The sequence below is a fragment of the Hemicordylus capensis genome, chromosome 1, assembly GCF_027244095.1.
Source record: "Hemicordylus capensis ecotype Gifberg chromosome 1, rHemCap1.1.pri, whole genome shotgun sequence".
NCBI classification, from domain to species: domain Eukaryota; kingdom Metazoa; phylum Chordata; class Lepidosauria; order Squamata; family Cordylidae; genus Hemicordylus; species Hemicordylus capensis.
The window spans coordinates 407,158,936-407,181,224 of record NC_069657.1 but is presented as its reverse complement, the minus strand read 5'-3'; the positions used below and the strand labels follow the sequence as shown (position 1 = coordinate 407,181,224).

At 43.5% G+C, this 22,289-nt stretch overlaps 1 protein-coding gene across 1 annotated transcript in view; it reads left to right on the top strand.

Moving 5' to 3' along the window:
- The window catches only part of GALNT14 (polypeptide N-acetylgalactosaminyltransferase 14), a 373,865-nt gene that overhangs the window by 146,456 nt on the left and 205,120 nt on the right, over window positions 1–22,289 (top strand). Inside the window, exon 2 of the mRNA XM_053306849.1 lies at window positions 19,473–19,642. Coding sequence (XP_053162824.1) covers window positions 19,473–19,642 — 170 coding nt within the window. The remainder of the gene's footprint in view (window positions 1–19,472; window positions 19,643–22,289) is intronic.

Below are 22,289 nucleotides of genomic sequence, written 5' to 3'. Positions count from 1 at the left end.
TCATTAAGTGGTTAGCATCACTAAGTGTGGTGCAACGGTTAGAGTGTTTAGTTAGGCCCAGGGAGATCTGGGTTCCAATAGTCACTTAGCCATGAAGTTCACAGGATGACCTTGGGCCAGACACATTCTCGGCTATCTCACAGGTTGTTGTGAGGATGTAATGGAGAGAAGAAGCCTGTACACTGCTCTGATCTCTTTGGAAAAGAGCAAGATAAAAGAGATGTAAATGATAGTGTGTGATACACACACACACACACACACACACACACACACACACACACACACACATATACATACATATAAAACCACAGTGCAGTTTAAAAACGTGAGTGAAAAATTAAGTCTTAATTCTGCACCAGTACATGTACGTGTGTGTGTGTGTGTGTGTGTGAATTGCAACAACCTCCCCTTCCCCTGAAAGTCCTCTATGTCATTCAAAAATATGTCCCTGAGGGCTGAAGAACCCTGAGGGACATATTTTTGGGTAGGAATGAGTACTTCCTGGGAAAGGGGAGATTATCAAAACTTGGCCCCACCACAAGGCCAACAGTGGAGCTGAGTTAGTTGAACTCTTCAGATGCACCAGTGCTTCTGCTGTTGCACTGGTGCTTTGTTAGGATGTCAGCATGATCTTTCCTGTATTTGTGATTATGGAGAACCACACAGTATTTGACCTGAATCTTCCTTTCCCCCAAAATACTGGTCACAACCAGACCCAGTACATGGTCTGAAAGCACCTGATGCAACCACCTTATTGAATCTAAGCCAGTCATTGCTGGGATGGGAGAATGCCTGGGAACCCTAAATATGTCTGTCCATGTTTAGGGAGGAGGAATTATCTAGATAACTTTCCACCCTCTTGCCCTTGACTTACAGGCATGGGCCTCAGAGTTGGAGGAGGAGAGAAGTATAGTCACTCCACTCCTTTGCCTATCAGCAGGAGCAAAGGTCTGAGTTCCTCTCCGGGAGTCCATTAGACCAACAAACCCCATCCCTGCTGATCCTCTCATCTTTGGCAGCCCCTGCCTTAAATAAAGCCCTACATTTAGGACACTCCTCCCCCCCCTCCACCAGCTCCTTCTTCCCTGGCCAGGCAAGTGAATTGGTCACCCAGTCCCTGGTTTCCAAAGGAGAGTTGTTCTCCAACTCCACCCCTTCATGAGCCTTTCTGCACCCATTTTCAGCTGTGGAGCTGATAACCTTGCTATTCCTTCTCCACCATTCAGCTGTGTCTTGGGCTGCACCCGCCCATCCGCCAGCAGCTGTTGCACCTCTCTCTCAGCCCTTCCTGACTCCTGAAAGGTAATTACTGGGCTTATCCTGACATCTGGAACCCTCTGTTTCTCCTGGCATCCTACCATTTGACTGGGTAAACATGGAGGAGGGTGGGAAATCCCGACAATGTCATTTTGAGTTGCATGATAGAAAAGTGGTATACCAATGAAATATGTAACAGTATTAGTACTTCTTATCTGTTCAAGCTGTCATATATTCAGAAATACCCAAAACAAAACAAAACACCAAACATATGAGGTGTTAAAAACAAACAAACCACAACTTCTCAGCAGCATGAGGAAAATTCACATCGATTAATAACAGCTACATTGTTTTCTGTGCTTCATTAGGCCATTGAAATGAAAATGTGAGAAAATAAAAGGGGTCAACCTGTTGCCTGCATCACCTGTTACTGAACAAGTTTACAGCAGCATTGTGGTGCAAATGTGGGGTCCCATCAGTGTGGGTATATGCTGGCATGACAGCTCTGAATGGAAATCCTGTAGTTATCTGTCTGCTGTCTTCAGGGGGAACTGAAGAACCCACAGCAGGCATCGGTCTGAGCTGCTCTTTTCTTGCTCTAGCAATCCTTGTTGCACTGTAATCACACAATTATTGTGCCATTAAAATGTCATATTCATAGAAACCCACATAAACAAAGCATTAACAATTGCCGGAAAATTGTAGTCTTTACTGCTAATGACCTGCTCTCCCCCCTCCCCCCTTTTCTTCTTTTTCCGAGTCTTGATTTAAGAGGCAGATGCAGAAGTATGTCTCCGAGCTTAGAGAGTTTCAATTTTTAATGTGTTGTCACAGTAAGAGACTTTCCTTTCCTTTCTTGTTTTTATTTTAAGCCACAGGTGTTTCTGAGGAAGCTACTTAGTGAGTTGGTAAAGGAGGAGGCAGGTGTTACCTGAGTGTGTTCTCAGCTGGGGGAAGATGTCAGGTATCTCATGTAATAAGGGAGAGCCTCTTTTGAGAAGTGTTGGGCTTCCAGTCTTATGCACAGGAGGTAAAATTAGGCTGTGTATTTTAATTCCTCTAGGTACCTATCTCCCCGGAGAGATGGCATCTCTGCATTATAATTAACAGAAGAGGGGAAAGGGGTCAGAGAGAAGGGGACTTGACTTACTCCTCCAAATTAATCTGTGATAGAGCAACATTAGCTTCTATTGTGAATTAATGAAGCCTGTTCTTTTAAAATTCCACACTGTCCCCATGAGGTCTTGACTAATTGATTCCTAAGGGACCCAGGTGTGTTATTTCACAGCATGTTGACTCTGCTTCTCAATGATAGTTCACACGCTTCTGTGCAGTATGAGGAACAGTTTGAGATATCCCTTGAGCTGGTACTGAACTGGTATTTCTTTTTGTTTGCTTTCACTAAGCATTCCAGTTAGAAACTGTTTTTTTATTACAAGTGTTTTATTGCTGAAATTTATCATTTCATTGAAGAAATGATAAAATAGAACATCACTCTGTCCTCAGGTGAAGTGCAGGTGTCACTATCAGGTGAAACTTAAGAGCCTAGCTGCTTTGACTAAAACTGGTATACTGTTATTTCATTTTTTTCTTTCCCTGTAAATGTGAACACTTTAATGTGCGTCCATGCCATTTTTTCATTTGTGATTCAAATCAGGTAGCATATCTGCTAAAATATGTTTTTCAGATTTGAGACAAATCGTTAGCCATACATAGGAATACTGTTTGCACTGGAAAAGTTCTACACATGCTCTTGAGATTCCAGCTTATGAACCAGTCCTGACAACTTGCTTGTGTTATGAAAAATCTTCCTTTTCATATTGCCATGGCTCCAACTAGTGCCCCAGACACTGACTAATCTGGAGGGTCTGTGGGTCAGATTTATTATTTATTTATTTGATTTATATACTGCCCTTCCAAAAATGGCTCAGGGGAGAGATTGAGGTCATTCACGCAACCAAAAACTGGGCAGGACAAGTGTCCTACCTAGGTTTGGGAACTGTGTGTGCTCCCAAGTTTTGGTTGTGTGGTAGCAAACAACTAGGTAGGAGGAGGGAGTGATTGTGTGGAAGCAAGGTAGGAGGAAAAGCTGAGTAGGATAGATTTTTCCTCCTACCTTGGTCAAATGCTGAGTATGAAAGCTGGGTAGGACAGTGCCATCCTACCCAGCTTATCCTCCTACCTTACTTGCACACAATCACTTCTCTCTCCTTGTACCTAGTTTTTTGCACCCACGCAACTGAAAATTGAGTATGCACACAGTTCCCAAACCCAATTTTCAGTTCGGTGGTTGATGAATTTGAATATGATGAATATTTATATACCGCTTTTCAAAAAAGTTCCCAAAGCGGTTTATATGAATATGTGGGTCAATAAATGGCATAAGAAATGGCACTCATTCTCTAAATGCCTGCCTACAGGCAGTAATGGGCTGGATGCGGGAGAACAAATTGAAGCTGAATCCAAGCAAGACGGAGGTGCTCATTATGGGGGCTCAGAATCTGAGGGGTGAGTTAGATCTTCCTGTGCTGGATGAGGTTACACTCCCCCAGAAGGAGCAGTTGTGTAGCTTGGGAGTACTACTGGACCCAGGCCTCACCCTGGTATCTCAGGTGGAGGCCATGGCCAGGAGTGCTTTCTATCAGCTCCGGCTGATACAACAGCTGTGCCCATTTCTTGAAGAGGATGACCTCAAAACAGTGGTGTATCAGCTGGTAACCTCCCGGCTTGACTATTGCAATGCGCTCTACGTGGGGCTGCCTTTGTACGTAGTTCGGAAACTTCAGTTAGTTCAAAATGCGGCAGCTAGATTGGTCTCTGTGGCAAACCAGAGATACCATATTATGCCTGGCTTGAAACAGTTACACTGGCTGCCAATATGTTTCCAGGCAAAATACAAAGTGCTGGTTATTACTTTTAAAGCTCTGAATGGCTTAGGTCCAAGTTACCTTAGACAGTACCTTCTTCCGCATGATCCCCACCGCACATTAAGGTCGTCTGAGGAGGTCCGTTTCCAGTTAACCACTGGTTCATCTGGTGGCAACTCAGAGGCGGGCCTTCTCTGTAGCTGCTCCTGGGCTGTGGAAGGCACTCCTGGCAGAAATCCGTAATCTGAGTTCATTACTGTCTTTCAGGAGGGCCCTTAAAACCTATCTGTTTGGCCTGGCCTTCCAGGGTTTTTAACCTGTTGTAAACTGTTTTAAATTGTTTTAAATGGTTGTCCTGGTTTTCCAGGGTTTTTAGTTGTTTGAATGTTTAATTGGTTTTGTTCTTTTCTTATAGTTTTGATTTTAATTGTTAACTGGTTTTAATTGGTTTTATCCTGTTGTAAACCGCCCTGAGCCATTTTGGAAGGGCAGTATATAAATCGAATAACTAACTAACTAACTACTAACTGACTAACTAACTAACTAATAAAATGGCTCCCTATCCTCAAAGGGCTCACAATCTAAATAAGAAACATAAGACTTCTTATTTAAATTGTGACCAGCAACAGCCCCTGGAGGGATGCTGTGCTGGGGATGGATAGGACCTCAGTTTATGGTCCCAGGGAACCTGAAGCTCTATATGGTGGAATAACCTTTGAAGACTTCTTTGAGCCTCACCTCTTGGTTTAGGAAGGGATCTGTTAAAGGGTGTTCTCTGTTCTGAAATCCAGCACTCCTTTGGCACCCTGCTTTCTCTTGGATCTCTTGGTATACCAGGAAAGAGGGAATGGATGTGGTCAAATTATAAGAAGGGTGGCTCCTTGGAGGGCTTCCATTTGCTGCTCCAGTGACCTAGTCTTCTGGTACCTAATTTCCCATCTGATCGGGGTCTTGTGTTGCACTGGAGATCTTCTGCTCACCTTCAGATGGGGCTTCAGGTTCCCTGGGACCACATACTGAGGTCCTATCCATCCTCAGCACAGCATCCTTCCAGTGGCTGATGCTGGTGTCTTCCTTACGTTTCATAACATAAGATAGGCACTGGGTCTCCACCCGCTCCAGCTTGGAACTTTGTTTTGTAGCTTGCAACGGGCTTATGTGTAATGCCACCCAGCCCCTAAACCCGTCTTTGCATGGTGGGCTTCAACCAGCCAAGGCAGGACATATACTACTGCTCCCATTAATACTAACTTTGGCACCGGGCAAAATATGCACATAACATGATCATTACCCAGAAGACTTCAATCTATATTCGGTTCAATTCACATTATACATTTTGGGTGCATATTAAATAGTCTTGCCTTCTCTGGAGCATGCTCATAATCATGGAAATTGCAGCTAGCTGCATCCATAATTGCCCAGTTCCTACATTACATTTCCTAACATGAACGCCTACCAGATAAAACTGAGACTGTGCTCATGCACAAAAATAATGTTTTATGTGAATTGGCCCTTACAAGACAGGGATGGTCGGGGGTGGGGAAGGGATTCTTAGCTTCTTTTATTGTATTTGCTTATTTAAAGCTGGAGGAAGCAGAGCTTTGTAGTCAGTTTCTTGTCTAAAGTCTTGCTGGCTTTGGGTTTTACTGTCACTTTGAGGTATACGTAATGTGCATCTGACATGTGTTGTCTCTGCTGACAACATCTGGGAATGGATGGGTGCAGTGCAGCATAATCTTGCCTGGTTGGAAGATATGCTAGTTTTAAGAGGGTACCATTTATTTATTTCAGCTGTGCGTGTGTGTGTTGGAATAGAACTTTTTTTTTTAAAACTCACGGGACGAGCTCAGGACATATGTTCATTGAGATAGCCCCATGCTGGTTCCCTGCTACAGATATATCACATGTTTCTTTACTGTCTTTGTGATGGGAAACAACATGAAAAATGCAAAAGATGTTTACTTACAATTAGGCACTGTGCCAAAGAATGTTCTTTAAAGAGAAGATGTTGGAAGATCATGCAAACAGATCTTTCCACACATAGTGGTGACTGGTGGGTAGCATAATGCGCTTTGTGATAGCCCTTGTCTCCTGCTGGATGTGGGTGTTACTGTGGGCATACAGAAGGTCCCAGGTTCAATAGTTGGCATCTCTGGGTATGGCTGGGAAGGATCCAGTCAGGATAGATAGTACTGAGTAGATGAACTAATGGTCTGACTAATTATAAGTGAGGAGAGCTGGTCTTGTAGTAGCAAGCATGACTTGTCCCCCTAGCTAAGCAGGGTCCACCCTGCTTGCATTTGAATGGGAGACTACATGTGAGCACTGTAAGATAAGATGTAAGGGGATGGAGCCGCTCTGGGAAGAGCAGAAAGTTTCAAGTTCAAGTTCTCCAAGATAGGGCTGAGAGAGATTCCTGCCTGCAACCTTGGAGAAGCTGCTGCCAGTCTGTGTAGACAATACTGAGCTAGATAGACCAATGGTCTGACTCAGTATATGGCAACTTCCTAATGTTCCTATGTTCTATGTGCTATAGAAGGAGTAGGCAACATGTGGCTATCCAGATGTTGCTGAACAACAACTCCCATCATCCTCAACTGTAATAAATTGTGGTTGGGAGTGATGGGAGTTGTAGTTCAGCAACGTGAAACAGCCACATGTTGCCTACCCCTGCGCGCGCGCTCTCTCTCTCTCTTTCTCTCTTTCACACACACACATACACACACACACTTTGGTAAAAGCCCCTGTTCAGAACTCTGAGGGGCTCCATATGTAACAGGGGTGTTCTCACCAGCAGGAGCACTCCTAATTTATTTAAAGGCTGTATTGAAGAAAATGGGAAGAGCTCTTGCTTGCTCTTAGCCCTCGGAGCATGTCAAGCTCCTGTGGGCAAATTGGATCACTGCACAATGATCAGTGTCCGGGCACAAACATAGTATTGTGTTTGACCAAAAACACCAAAGACCAAAACCATTTGTTTCAATTGTCAATGCCAGAGTTCATTTGCCTTTTAATGGTAACATGAGAACAGCGCTGTTGGATCAGGCCCAAGGCCTATCTAATCCAGCATCCTGTTTCATGCAGTAGCCCACCTAATGCCTCTGAGAAGCCCACAGGCAAGAGGTAAAGGCATGCCCTCTCTCCTGCTGTTGCTCCCCTGCAAATGGCATTTAGAGCGAGGCATCTTGTCTCTGAGGCCGGTGGTGGCCTATAGCCACCAAACTAGTAGCCATTCATAGACCTGTCCTCCCTGAATTTGTCCAAGCCCTTTTTAAAGCCATCCAAGTTAGTGGCTGTTACCACATTGTATGGCAAATAATTCCATAGATACTTGCAGCATGAACTTTCAAGGGGATGAGGGTTATTTCAGAGATAGATATTTTTATTTTAACGACTGCTAGGGCTTTTTTATTTTGTCATGGAATAGCTAAAGTTCCTTCTTCCCTCCTCACCCCCCCAGCTTCTTTCGGTCTTTGAAATTCTTTATTAACTCACTGTACTTCATATAATTAATATCAGCTATTAAGCTGCAGCATTGAAAGAAAAACGGCCTAATTTCTTAGGAAAAAAATTAAATTTATTACCAGTACACGAGAGAAAATGAATATGAGGCATGGAGAGAGGAGCCTTGCGGAAGATAAATAGAAAGGCAAGTGCAGTATTGACTTGATCCTTCTCTAGTGCCGGCTAATTTGGAACCTAAAGTGAGTTAGATCATAATAAATTAACTTTAGATTTCTGCACATCAGTTAAATAACTCCCCAGACAGAATTCTACTTGAGAAGAAGAAGAGATAATACATGGTGGAAATGTTGTAATGAAGATCTTATCCAATAATCCATAACTGATGTGCTGTCCTGGATGAGTGAAAGGGTCTCCCTGCTTCGGTTTATAATGTTCCTACCTTTCCCTAATTGGTAATCAAGGAACAGGTAAGCTATCAGTTGGCTTGAATGATAATTACTCGTGCAAGCCAATCATAAAATTGTAGAGTTGTATGACTTGAAAGCCAGGTCATCTAAACTCCTGCACTGAGGCAGGGCCTTCTGCTCTAAACCTCTTCCTAAAAGATTTGCCTGTATAGTCAACTTGAGGGACTGGCAGTGGACAGATACATACAGAGAATCATATGCTGCAGTTTTTCTTGGTACCATTGGCCAAGGGAGAACTGCTGGCCTTGCTGTAGGGAGCATGAATTGTCCCCTTTGTTAAGTAGAGTCTGCACTGGTTTGCATTTGGATGGGTGACTGCATATAAGATATCGGGGCCATAGCTCAGTGGAAGGGCATCTGCTTGCATGCAAAAGTGACTCCTGTTAAAAGAGCAGAGTGGCACCTTTGTGGCGGTTCTCTTTATTTGGCAGGGGCAGAGCAACTGGCCCTATCCCATGTATTTTGCTTATAGACTAAACTAATGTATGTTTATACAGAAGAGGATTGCAAACCTTCGTTTAACTAAAGATGAATATTTTGCTTGGTTTGATTTTGTTCTTTCAGATGGCATAATGAACTTGACACATTCCTTTCTCCTAACACGTTCAAATACTTATGCCCCACCACTGAACCCAATTCGGCCAAAATTAAGCACTTTTAAGAGCATTTGTTTTAATAGGTGAGAGAGGCCAGCACCTTCTTAACCTTGGCACTGAAATACTGGGAAGGGAAGGGAAGCACTGGTGCTTCTCTCGTTGCACCATTAGTCAGGTGCTTCGTTAGGATGTCAGCAATTGTTTGCTTTGTTTTGCAGTCACTTTGAGAAAGTCTGGATTCTGAGATCTGCCTAATCGTATAAATCTCTGAATCCTCAGTGATTCCAGGATCCACTGGATGCAGCTTTTCCTGATATTTTACGCAATGATAAATCATGTTATACAAGATGCCTTAAAGAAATCAACTATATTGATTACACAATATATTGGACTCCTGCCAAAAGCTTACAAACACGTTACATATATCCTTCTGCTTGTAAATAGCCTGATGGGCTGGAGTGGCCTGAAGAATGAATGGTTTTAAGAACATCCTTTAATACTTTATCTCCTCAATGCTCAGCTATTGTTCAAAATGCAAGGATTCTTTTCTACTCCAACTGTACCATGGGCATCAAGGGAAGCTATAAGCAATGAAGAGATGAGGAAAAATGACATTGTGAGTGTCCATATTTATTCTCCCTGTCAAATGTGCTCCATTTACACGTCAAAAGATGATTTTTCCAATTGCCAGCTACTGCAGACTTGCCTTAGGATATGATAATAAGTCAGAGCTTCTCTTACTTTTGCAGAATTGCTGTCAATAAAGTTATGCAATCAAAGCTGGACTGAGGTTATCAACACAGAGGCTAGATCAAATCACCCTTGTTTTCTTATGACTGTGTCTTCATATAAATGGGACTGCAGAAGATATCTTATGACTAACAATGATGAATAAATATTATTGCTATTTCTTATTAGTTAAATGCCTATTATGATGGTTAGGTTATGCATATATGAGAGTATAGGGCCTGTACATTAAGGCAGTTCACACGATTGAAAGGACAAGTGTCCTATCCAGCTTCAGGAGCTATGCATGACTCTGATTTTCAATCATGTGTGAGCAAACTAGGTAGGAGGAGGTGGGAGTGAACTGTGGTTTGGAAAGGAGCTTGGTAGGATGGTGCCATCCTACCCAGTACCCAGGATTTTAACAAGGCAGGAGGAAAAGTCAGCCTACCCATCTTCTCTCTCACAGATGATCACTCCCCCTCCTCCTACCTTGTTGTTTGTTCCTACACGATCAAAAATTGGGAATGTGCACAGCTCTTGCGTTTGGATTGCACTTGTAACTAGCCCTGCCGTATGGAGGCACATTTAACTCCACCATGGGAGCCCTGTCAGTTAAGGCTAGGCTACCTACACTCTACTGTTCAAGGATAGTGACCAAGTTTTGCTCGCTCCCCAAATCAGCACTCTTCCTTTGAGGAGTCAATGGCAGCCCCTCGCTCTGTCAGGAGCTCACTCTACTGAAGAAGCTGACCAGAGATTTATGACACAATAGCCAGCTGGAATTGTAGCTCAAGTTTCAGCTTTATTGATAAATGGTAAGTTTTAACAGTCTCACAATGAATACAGGAACAAAGAGTCAAAGTACCAAAGACCCAGTACATATCTGATAACCCAGGCTTTCCAGTAAACTTAAGAAGCCCAAACTCCAGAGTCACAAAATTCTCCGATACAAGCTCCAAGCAGATTAGACTATTTGTTTCAGGCAGTTTGTTTAAGGCACAAATTTAGTTGCCAAATTTATAGTCAGCAGCCACATGCACTTAATCAACACTCCACCCCCGCCAGCTGCTATAGATTCAATCCGGCTCCTGTTGCCTTCTTGTCAGTCGACTACTTCTCCGTAATTCCCTCACCTTCTGTTGCCCCCCCTCCCCCCGCATCCTTAAGGAGATAGTAGCCATTCATTCTCTGGCTCAGATCCTGACCCTTCTCTCCAAAGATCACCTGGCCCTGCTGACCCCTTCTGCAACAAACACTCGCCCTGGCCTGTCTCAACTACCTACCCATTCAAATCACCGGCGAGTTCCTCCCCAGGTGCCTCCCCACTTTGTAGTAAGTCCCCTACCCCCCACTCCTCTCCAATGTCCTCGGGTAGGGGCATGACACACTCGGACAGTATGTAAAGGGCTACTTCTTGGGGGGTATCAATGCAGTGGCAGCCAAACCCGCTCATGGTGGCCTACTCAAATGTGCTCAGTGCTTGTAATGAGAAGCAGGTTTTGCCTAGCATCCTTTGAATTTCAACTTGCACACCTTAGTTGGACCAGGACACAATAATTCATGTTCTGGTTACCTTTTGGTTGGATAACTGCAATGCTATGTGGGTCTGCCCTTGAAGGAAGTCTGGAAACTGCAGTCTAGAATGTGGGATCAAATCTTTCTGACTGACCCATTTCCACACGAGTATGATGTAAGTTGTCACCTTAAGTGGCACAGTGGGGAAATGCTTGACTAATATGCAGAAGGTTGCCAGTTCAAATCCCTGCTGGTACTATATCAGGGAGCAGAGATATAGGAAGATGCTGAAAGGCATCATCTCATACTGCACAGGAGGAGGCAATGGTAAACCCCTCCTTTATTCTACCAAAGAAAACCACAGGGCTCTGTGGGCGCCAGGAGTCGAAATAGACTTGACGGCACACTTTACCTTTACTACGATGTGAGTTGCAGGCTCCTCTCCAGCACGCTATTTCTCAATTGCTTGGGTGGATGTGTGAGACTTGTCCGAACTGCCCCCATATCTGTTTAAGGGATGACACATGGCATAGGGGATATGCATGCTTACAACAGGCATGTAAGTTAATCACATGGAAATGGAGCCCTTCAGAAACGATCTTCCAAATTGGCTCTGTGGCAGCCAGAGCACTGTCTGGGGATAACAGGTCAGACCATATTATGTCAGTTTCATGCTAGCTTCATTGGCTACCATATTCTTTCCAGAATCAATTAAAGGCCATGGCCCTTTATGGCATGGTATCGAGGTACTTGAGGAATTGTCTTCTCCCAATATGTACATGTTTGGAAACTTTGCTCATCTTCTGAGGCCCTCCTTCAGTTTGCTTCCCACTTATAGGAGTTTGATTGGTGGGGAAAGGCCTGAGAGACATGGTCTTTTCAACTGTGGTGCCTGACCTTCCCAAAGAGACATGTTTACCCACATGCGTCGCCAGATTTTAAGCGAAGACTTAAAATAGTTTTGTTTCAGTGGGCATTTTTTTTTTAGTTAAAGCTTTTATGGTCTCATTCTGTTTGTGTCCTGTTTGTGTGTTTTGAAAAATTATACTTTATATTTATTAGCTATTTCTTAGACTGTGTCTGCTTTGCAGTGAAAGGCAGGATGCACATTTTATTATAAACAATAAATAAATAAATTGAAGCCCATTGACTTTGTCCCATAAAATTCAGATGAAAATATTGAGAACCAAGTCAGGCCCTCTTACACAGCCATCCTGGGATCCGATTCATGGTCATGGTAGAGTGTGACAAAGGACAGGAAATAACTTGCATATATATTAGATTGTTAGTTATATATATAGGATTGTTAGTTAGTTTAAGATATGTACTGAGCGCCTTTGAAAAGTAAATATCAATCCCTGTCCAGAAGGCTCACAATCTAACCAGGCAAGAAACATAAGAGAGGAGGAAAGAAGAAAATAAGGAGCAGGAAATATGCGCACACACAGAGAGTCATCCACAGGTCTTAGAAAAGAAGCACATCTGATTTCCTTATCTCATATTTAAGAAGAATAAAAGTAAAGAAGAAGAAGAAAACAAAAAAAAGAGTAAATGGAGGAAAACAGAAGGGAAAATATTTGTCTTTTAAAAGTTGAGGTAGTATGCTGGATATTAGTGGAATAAGCTTTCCAAAGAAAAGGATGTAGAAGAGAAATAGTGAGGGATTCAAGCCCTCACAAGCAGACAGAGGGGAGAATGAAACAAGTGAGCTGCACCATAAGGAAAGATCACAGATGGCAAATACACAGGGGACAGAGAATTCAAAGTTTTAAAACTAAGAAGCAAAAATACAAATGAGATTCAAAAGAAGATAGAGAGCCCAGCAGAATTCTGCACAGTGATTAAAGGCTTGAGGGAGGAGAGAAAACAACCAGAAAACAAGTGTTACTAATCCAAATAAAAAGCAACCAAGGCTTGAACCAGTCCTCCTGCATTGGCTGACATCCTTGCACAACACTTGTGCAATGAAAAAAGTTGTGCTAATACAGGAAGTTCACACATAGCTGTGTGAAATCACGGGAATGCTTGCAATTGCACAACAGTTCATCACTGCACAACAGATGAAGTGTGCCACAGGTTGCATATCTTGTTGTGTAGGCGCAAGCCTGTTTTATGCTAGCACAACACTAGTCTGGAATGCTAGCTCAGTTAGTGCAGCTAGCGAGCGCAACGGTCTTATGCAAGCACACCCTGCAAGTGCAGGCCTGGGCAGGATATCAATAAATAGAATGAAAGGAGGGGATTTTAGCAGAGGAAAATAATTCAGGATCCCTCAGCAGGGTCAGTTTGTTGAGAAAGAAAAACATAGGCTGCATTCTCACAACCTGGAAATTCTGGGCAATCCCAATTAAATCACTGCAGTTAAATAGCATTTAACCGAGATTGCTACCCAGGCTTCAATTGCAATCATAAAAAATAAAATAATGCCAAGTCTGCATAAATGGTCAGAGGCACAGAAAACCATCATTATTCATTAAACATTATTGTGTGGATGGGAAGGTTGTCATTGAAACAGGATAAGTGCATAAATCCAGTCAAAGTTGCACACTTTTTATGCACTCACCTGTTTGCATGTGCTTCGTGAGTACAATGAAATCAGTGGGAATTACAAACACTTACCTTGGCTGGGCTGTCTCCTTAGTTTAGTTTTGCCAACATTGAGTTTAAAAGGCCCCTATGGATAATCCAAATTGAATTTGCTTCTGAGAAGCAATCATTTGATGAAAAAGAGAAGGGCAGAAAAGGAGATGTGGATGTTGTTGGCATAAAGACAGTAATGGAGACCAAAATAATTGATACAGGATAATAAAAAAATGGTAAAGAGGCAGAGGGATGAGTGTTAAGGAGATGATAATAACGATATTAAAGTTAGCAGGAGAAAGAGGAGGACCAAGAGCAGAACTCCAAGGAATGCCCATAGAGAGAGGAAAGAGAGGAGTCCTTGGGGCTCAGTAATGTCCTACATAGTATGGCCAAAAGGTTCAGAAAATTGGACTTTTCAGACATCTAGGTATCACAGCATCAATGGGCTTGGAGGCATTTGTATTTACAACATTTTAGAAATGAATGGAAGGGCGGTATATACATACATACATACATACATACATACATACATTGGTCATAAGCTGCTGGAAATGCTTCCTCTGTGTGTGTGTGTATCTATCTATCTATCTAGCCCATTGAAGTGAATGGGAGTTAGAAACAGGGCAGAATTGTGCAGCTTCCATTTGTTTCAATGATGCTTATGCAGGCGAAGTTTTAAATGGATCGTGGTTTTGATAAGCAGCATGGCTTTGGTAGCATATAATGAATCATGTCACACAAATATATTGGTGTTTTTTGGGTTTTTTTAAAATTAAGTCTGCAAGCATATAGATAAGGGTGAGCCTGTTCTTATTGTATTCATTTAAATTTCCAGAATGGTTTTGACAAAGTCTCTCACTAGAGGTGCTTTTAAAAGAATGGAAAAAATTATCGTAGTTGTAATAGGAGCTGACTTTCTGGAGCAGGCCTATGGTTCCTTTAGAGTCAATGTAGAATATAATGGCGGCCATTATAGGGGTGTTCTGAACCAGGCCCATCAGTGGAGCGGACGTGTGGGACATCGCCCATTCATTTGCTGGAGCCATCATTTCCCCACTCCCTTCCTATTATTACTTAAAATGTGCTGTCAGATGTGAATAAAATCAATTATAGGATAAAACTGCCTGTTTCGAAAGCTTCATTTTGTGCCATTAGCAGGCAAAAGGGACTTAGATACAAAGTTAACAATAATAAAAAAAAGATCAATTACCAGATAAGATCACAATTTGGGCGGGTGTCAGAATGACTGTACATGTTTTGAATCTCTCTGTACTACACGCAGGTTGAGATCAAAGAGGTCTGTAATGATGTGATTTTATCAGGGACTCATTGTGTTAGTTTCCACAGGGCAGGGACAAAGCCATTGTGTGCAGCTGAATGAAAGGACAGGTTGACTCTTTACCGAATGAGAGAGTGGGAAGGAGCATCAAATGTGGCCGCTCCAGATTGTGGACATGTGGCTGGGGCTTGGGTGGATGATCAAAGCAGACGGTGTGACTAAGGCTGCAGTTCTAAGACTGTGTCCTTTTGTTTTTTATTATTTTCTCCAGTGCAACTATCATTCATCCCCTGATTCCACACCAGTGATGACCACTTTGCAAATACAGTGGTCTGTGGGCCAGTAGTATATTCTGTTTCACAGACAGTCTGGAGCCATTGGGTTAAGAAAGGAACTGAGAACCAGGAATGCGCCAAGAGGTCAGGCCAGGTCCACAGTCCGAAGTCAGAGGGTCAGTTTAGGAACCAAGAGCCAGGATCATGCCAGAGGTCAAGCAAAGTTGGCAGTTAGGAGTCAGAGGAACAAGACAGTAGATGACAGCCAGTAACTAGGGATGATGATGATGATGATTAATTAATTCAATTTCTATACCGCCCTTCCAGAAATGGCTCAGGGTGGTTTACACAGAGAAATAATAAATAAATAAGATGGACCTCTGTCCCCAAAGGGCTCACAATCTAAAATAAACCTAAGATAGACACCAGCAACACTCACTGGGGAGATACTGTGCTGGGGGTGGATAGGGCCAGTTACTCTCCCACTGCTCAATAAAGAGAATCACCACTTTAAAAGGTACCTCTTTGCCAAATTAGCACAAAATGGATTTTGTGTTTTGTTTTGAGCTCAAAACAAAATGCAAAACATCTGGAATGTTTCCTCAAAATGTGTTGAGCTGGCTGTTTCGACAAAACAACTCGAATCGTTTAGAGAATTTTGGGCATAGAGAAGAATGGAGCAACTTGAAACACCCCATTGTTCCCCATGGGTAGCTCCTAGGGACACAAATGTTGGTTGTGTGGTAGGAGCCTATGGGGGTTTGGGGGGAAAGGTCAAATATTTGTTAAAAATTGCCTGCTTGCCTCTTTCTTTTGTGGCTTGGGTTTAGGTTGCACCCATCATGCCCTACCACACAACCCACTTTGGTGTCCCTAAGAGAACAATTGAGAACAATGGGGTATTTCAAGTTGCTTCATTGTTCCCTATGGCCGGAACAAGCTGCACTCACAGAGTGCACAGCACACATGTTTGGCATTGCAATTTGTAATGCATTTTGCAACCCTGCCTTGAAAAAACACTGCTGAAGCACACAGTAAAAAAAGAATCTTTCCCTGAAGAACACACATTTCAACCCAATCCAAATGGCCAAAAAAGAATCACTGACTCAGAATCCACTGCCAGCCACAGTGCCTGCACTGCAGTAAAATCATTGGCACAAGTTGCTCTCTGACACACACTTATGACTCCTTACTTCCTAGCATTGCAACAGCTGCCACAGAGCATGCATAACCATACAATCAACTAGAGCAGCTTTGGCCACATTACACCTTGCAAAGCAGATTGCAGAGTAGACTAGAGCACTCAGCGAAGCACAAGTTACTCTCAAGACCAGACATGGAGCTCATCACGACAATCACCAAGAAATATTGTACACATACAGAGAGAGCTGCCACTGTCCATTTATCACCACAACACCATCTCACAAACAAAACAAACCACAACTCAAGGAAGGAAGGCATCCAAGTTCTGCCTTTGTCAATCTGAGATCTAGCAAAACCAGATAGTCGATTCCAATTTGGCACTCGGAACATTCCAACTCGGAACAGGGTCGTTAATTATTATAATAATTCTGTTGGAACAACCAGCATGGCCAGTTGTTCCAACGGAACTTCCTTGTGATTTTGTGTTCAGTTCCAATCTCAGAACGGAACACAAAATCCATTTTGTGCAGGTCCCTAGTCATGAGCTAGTCAGTCACAACAGGAACAAGGAACAAGCCAAGTATCACACCGAGTAGACCATCAGGAGAAGCAGTAAGCAAGCAAGCAAGCAAACAAACAAACAAACAAACACAAGAGGACCTTGATACTGAGGCAAGACCTGACTCAGCCAGGAAGCCTTTTATATGTCTTGCTACAGAGGGGTCCCATGGAATGGGGCTTGCCTGGAGCCTTGGGAATAAAAACCCTGCAGGCTGCCATGAGGGACAGCACTTTTAATGACTTATCAGGTAGGATATTACAATTGGGCCTGTTATTTTCTTTACAAGATAAGTTATAGACAAACTTCCTCACACAGTGACTGTCTATGTGCATATACAGGGTCTCCTGAATGGTTTCAGCCGGAGTTATGTGCATTCAGTCTTCAACTGACATAGGTCTGAGTTATGTTGACTTGAAACGTCAGTATGATGTATGTGTTTGGAGTGAGAGCACAATACACTTTTAAAAAGCATATCATGTTTTCTTCCAGAGGTTACCTGCACTGAGTAATTGAAAATTGGGTCTTGCAGACTGTGTGTATAGTGTAGATATTAAGGCTATTTACACGAGCAACCTAACCCAGACTGGGGAAGGTGCGCTCTTAACCATGGTGCTGGGGTCATATGGGTGCTTGGGTCAAGCATGCACAGAATTGGACGCCAAGAATGCCTGACTCCCAGGGGAATTCTCCAAGACACCATGCTCATTGCGCGCTGCCTTGTGCGATTCCTAGAGGCTGGGAGACCTTCCCCCACCCTCCCGGCTGCCACACTGCTTGCCACAGTGGTCCTAGTTTTGGAGTGCAGTGCAGTGAGCGTTGCTCGTGTGGGGAAAGGCAGGAATGAACTTGCCTTCCCCCGTTCCTCCCCCGCCTCCGAGAACAGAGGTCCTGTGCGTGACCTCATTATGTTGATCCTGCAATTGACTCTCTGGGATAGCAGAGAGGAAACTAGAGAGGACAGGCACTTGTTTGTTGGAGTGTTCAAAAGAGCATCCGATGTGCACCCAGCTCCATTGAAAACAGCAGTGAGGATGATACTCTAAGAAAGCAAATGCTAATTAGTTGCTGGCTCTTTGCCGGTTGCCTCTGAGCCCAGATCTACACAAAAATCAGAATAAAATGATAGAATCTGGAAGCAGTAGATGGAATTCTACTGCAGAGAGGAAAGCTGGTCTTGTGGTAGCAAGCATGACTTGTCCCCATAGCTAAGCAGGGTCTGCCCTGGTTACATATGAATGGGAGACTTGATGTGTGAGCACTGCAAGATATTCCCCTCAGGGGATGAAGCCGCTCTGGGAAGAGCAGAAGGTTTCAAGTTCCCTCCCTGGCTTCTCCAAGATAGGGCTGAGAGAGATTCCTGTCTGCAACCTTGGAGAAGCCGCTGCCAGTCTGTGAAGACAATACTGAGTTAGATTCATCTACTGACTCAGTAGATGGCAGCTTCCTATGTTCCTATGAATGTACCATTTCAGTCTGCAGGTGAATGATACTATTTTTTATGCTCCTCTATAACAAGAACTTCTTGCAAGCAGAAAACTAGGACAACAAGAAATATTTGAATTCAGCTTGTTCTCTGCTACTTTTCTGCTTGTAGGGATTTTTTAAGGCAAGGGCACATTAAAAATTTTTGTCTCTCACCTGCAGTCTGAAGTGGTAGTGCAGTAGGGATGTGCACAAAACCAGTTTTCCTGGTTCGGTTTGAATCCAAACCGGATTCAAACCAGACTGGGCTGGCTCGGTTTTACATCTTTGAGCCAGCTCCTGGTTCAGTTTGATCTCAAACAGACTGGAACTGACTTGAAGCCCTACTGGCAAAGGGGGATCCGGAGAAGACCCCCCTTTACACTAATGATTAGTGTAAAGTAATGATTAGTGTAAAGTAATGATTAGTGTGAAGTAATAAAGGGGGGCCTTCCCTAATCATTACGTCAAATTGAAACTGAGTATTTGCAAGTTCCTCTGGCAGTGCTGGCAGTGGCTGTGGCAGTGGTGTCCCCATGTGGGGGCAGCAGCTCCCCCGACCAATGCTGGCTTCCCCTGGAGTCTCCTGGGCCCATTTGGGGCCTCTGCGCTGGCTTGGAGGCCATTTTTTAACCTTTTAAAAACACTTTGTAACCATTGTTTAACCACACATGCCCATGGGCCATTTGCATCACCACTTGTGTCAAGTAGTGATGTAAATGGCTTGTGCACGTGTGCAAAGGTTTTTTGTTTTGTTTTTTTAAAAAAGCTTCTGCCCCAGTGCAGAGGCCTCAAATGGCCTGAACCGGGCCTGAACTCAGCCACCACCAGTTCGGGAAACTCCAGGGGAGGCTGGCGGGGGTTGGGGGAGCCCCACCAGAACCGCCAGAGCAACTTGTAAGTACTTCAGTTTGACTTTACAAAACTGTTAAGGAAGTGCCCCCCACCCCTTGCCAGATCCCCCTTTGCTTGTAGGTCTTCGAGCTGGCTTCAAGCCAGTTCTGGACCAGCTGGTTTGGTACGAACTCAAACCAAACCGGTTCTGGTTTAGCTTGAGGTCATGTCTTTTTGCTGAGCCAGTTCAAAGTCGAGCCGGCTTGATTTCAAGCAGGCTTGCACACCCCTATAGTGCACTCTGCTAACTTAGAACTCTATAATTTTACTGCTGCCATGTTGCACTGCATATAAATATCTAATCTGCTAGAGTGCTATGTACTGTAAGTAATACCCTGTAGTTATTGTTCTAATGGGCATCTATGTTGTGTATGAACAGGGCTCTGACATTGATTGGGATGACCTCTGGGATCAGTTTGAAGAAAGAAAGTACCTGAGTGCCCGCAAGTGGAAGGGTGGAGAGGACCCATATCGACTCTATGCCTTCAACCAGCGGGAGAGTGAGAGGATTCCCAGTGACCGTGCCATCCGTGACACTCGGCACCACAGGTTCCAGATTTCTTTTTCTTCTTCTTTTTGTCAGGTGTAAAATATGGAATATACAGCAGTGGTGCCAAAAGGACACTACTGTTCATAACAAGCCTAGTGTGATTAAAGCATTCCAGGTTCTACAGTCTATAGCAGCATAACATTGAGTTGGACTTCCAGAGATGTGATTATTTATTCAAATCTGTATACAATATTTATGTAACACTTTGTCCTAAGATCCCATGGCAGTTAACAACAAGAGAAAAACAATTCAATAAAAAGAGAACAAATGCAGTTAAAACTTTTTTTTTAAGCAAGGACAGCTCATTGGCCAAAAGCCTGAATATAAAGGGCAGTCTTCACTTTCCTCCTAAAGGAAGGAAAGAGGGATCAATGCAGGTATCAGCCAAGAGCAAGTTCTCCAGCCTGGGGGCAACAATTGAGAAGGTCTTGTCCTGTGTGCTTGATTAACGAGCCTCAGCAGGTGTCAGCCTGCAGAGCAGAGCCCTCCCAGCTGTGCTCTGGTGGGTAGTCAGGTGGGTAGATTCAGTTGGGAGCAGATGGTACCTAACGTACCCAGGGCTATGATGGCTGACATGATGCACAACACAATGAAAGAGTTGCTAATCTGTCAGCATTGGTAGACAAGTGACTCTGTCTTCACAGCAGAAAATACTGAGCATATACCGGTGCCTGATCCGAGCTTCTCAGGAACAGAGGCTAAAGAACAGAGTCAGAAAGACGTTATGAGAAATGACATTCGAAACTGTCTGGAAAAATAAAAAATTAACAGATCACCAGGGCCAGAGGGCATCCACCTGAGAGTCCTTAAAGAACTCAAATGTGAAATTGCCGACCTTCTTGCAAAAATATATCTGTTCCCTACAACCAGGCTCTGTACAGGAGGACTGGAAAGTAGCCAATGTAACACCAATTTTCAAAAAGGGATCCAGGAAAGTATAGGCCAGTTAGCTTAACATCTGTGCCCGGCAAATTGATGGAAAGCATTCCCAAAGATAAAAATGTAAAGCGTATATAAGACAGGCCCTACTGAAGGAGAACCAGCATGGTTTCTGCAAAGGTAAATCTTGCTTCATGAACCTTTTGGAGTTCTTTGAGAATGTCAACAGGTGTGTGGATAAAGGTGATCCAGTTGACTCAGTATACTTGGACTTCAAAAAAACTTTCGACAAAGTTCCTCATCACTTTTGAAAACAGCAGTAATGGGTTAAGGGGACAGGTTCATGTGTGGATTGGTAACTGGTTGAAGGACAGGAAAGAGAGGGTAGATATAAATGGACAGTTCTCTAAATGGAGGGAAGTAAGACGTAAGGTCCTCCAGGGATTTGTACTGGGACCAGTGCTTTTTAATTTATTCATAAATAATCAAGAAGTTGGGGTAAGCAGTGAGGTGGCCAAATTTGCAGATGACACCAAACTATTCATGGTAGTGAAATCCAAAAGAGATTGCGAAGAGCTCCAAAAGGATCTCTCTAAACTGGGTGAGTGGGTGACCAAATGGCAGATGTGGTTCAGCATTAGCAACAGTGTTCCCTCTATTTTTTTTCATCAGTGTGCAGAATGAGTTTTGTTCTGGGCAGTAATGTAAATGCAGTGTGTACACATGTGCATTATTATGTGCCACTATAGATACAACACACATACACACCCCATTAATCTGGAAGGAACGAAGTATACTTTACAATTCTGTTTATCTGACTTCTGTTTCATAGTGCACAAACTTTAATTAATTAATTTATTATTTATTGTTCAATTTGTATACCACCTTTCATAACACATCCCAAGGCAGTTCGAAAAAGTTAAAATACAACAAAACTCCCTAAAAATCACATTTAAAACCTTAAAATCAGTTAATCAGTAAAAACCATGAAACACCAAAAAACAACCATAAAAAGACAAACAGAAGCAGGAAAACTGATAGAACCCAGAAAACTAAATTGCAGTCATGTCTGTGCTTTACCACTTCAGAGTGATTTCATTCCAAAGTGAAGCTAACATTAACAAGGCTGCCCACATTTAACGACATCACTTCTGATGTGTCTCAACTTCATAGCCACATTTGCAGGCTGAACCTCAAACTGCTGATAACTGGAAACGCTTAGAAGCCCACTCCCCCTCCACCCCAAATGGCAACTGCCAGCCTCTCCTCTGTCTCCTGGCAGGAGGGCCAAGGTGGGTCATTCTGTGCTCCTTGTTCTGCTGATTCTTGATGTCAGGCTCTGGCTACTCGAAGCACTGTGGTTGCCTGTGCTTCAAAACCGGCAGTATCACTATAGAAACAGCTGCAAAGTGCCAGCCAGAGAACCTTGCTGTGAGCAGCAGAGGCCTGTTGTGGGCAAGCGGTGAGGCGGGGAAGGAAGCTAGATTTGCTGTTCTTCAGGATGCTTGAGGAACCCATGGAGTAGAAAAGCCTCTCTGGCTCCAGCAGGCTCTCCATCGCTCACTCTCGTAGGATGGGGAAATGTTGCTTGCTGAAAATTCTCTGGAAAAGTGGAATCCTGCCTTCTGGCATCTTAAAACTCCCTCAGTGTTTTACTAAGCACCTAGCAGTGCCCCCTCCCTACATCCAGAGGTGCAGATTTTACCTACCCCCAGTATTTGAGCCCCCACCTCATTTTACTGAATTCCCACCACCACCCAAATTAAT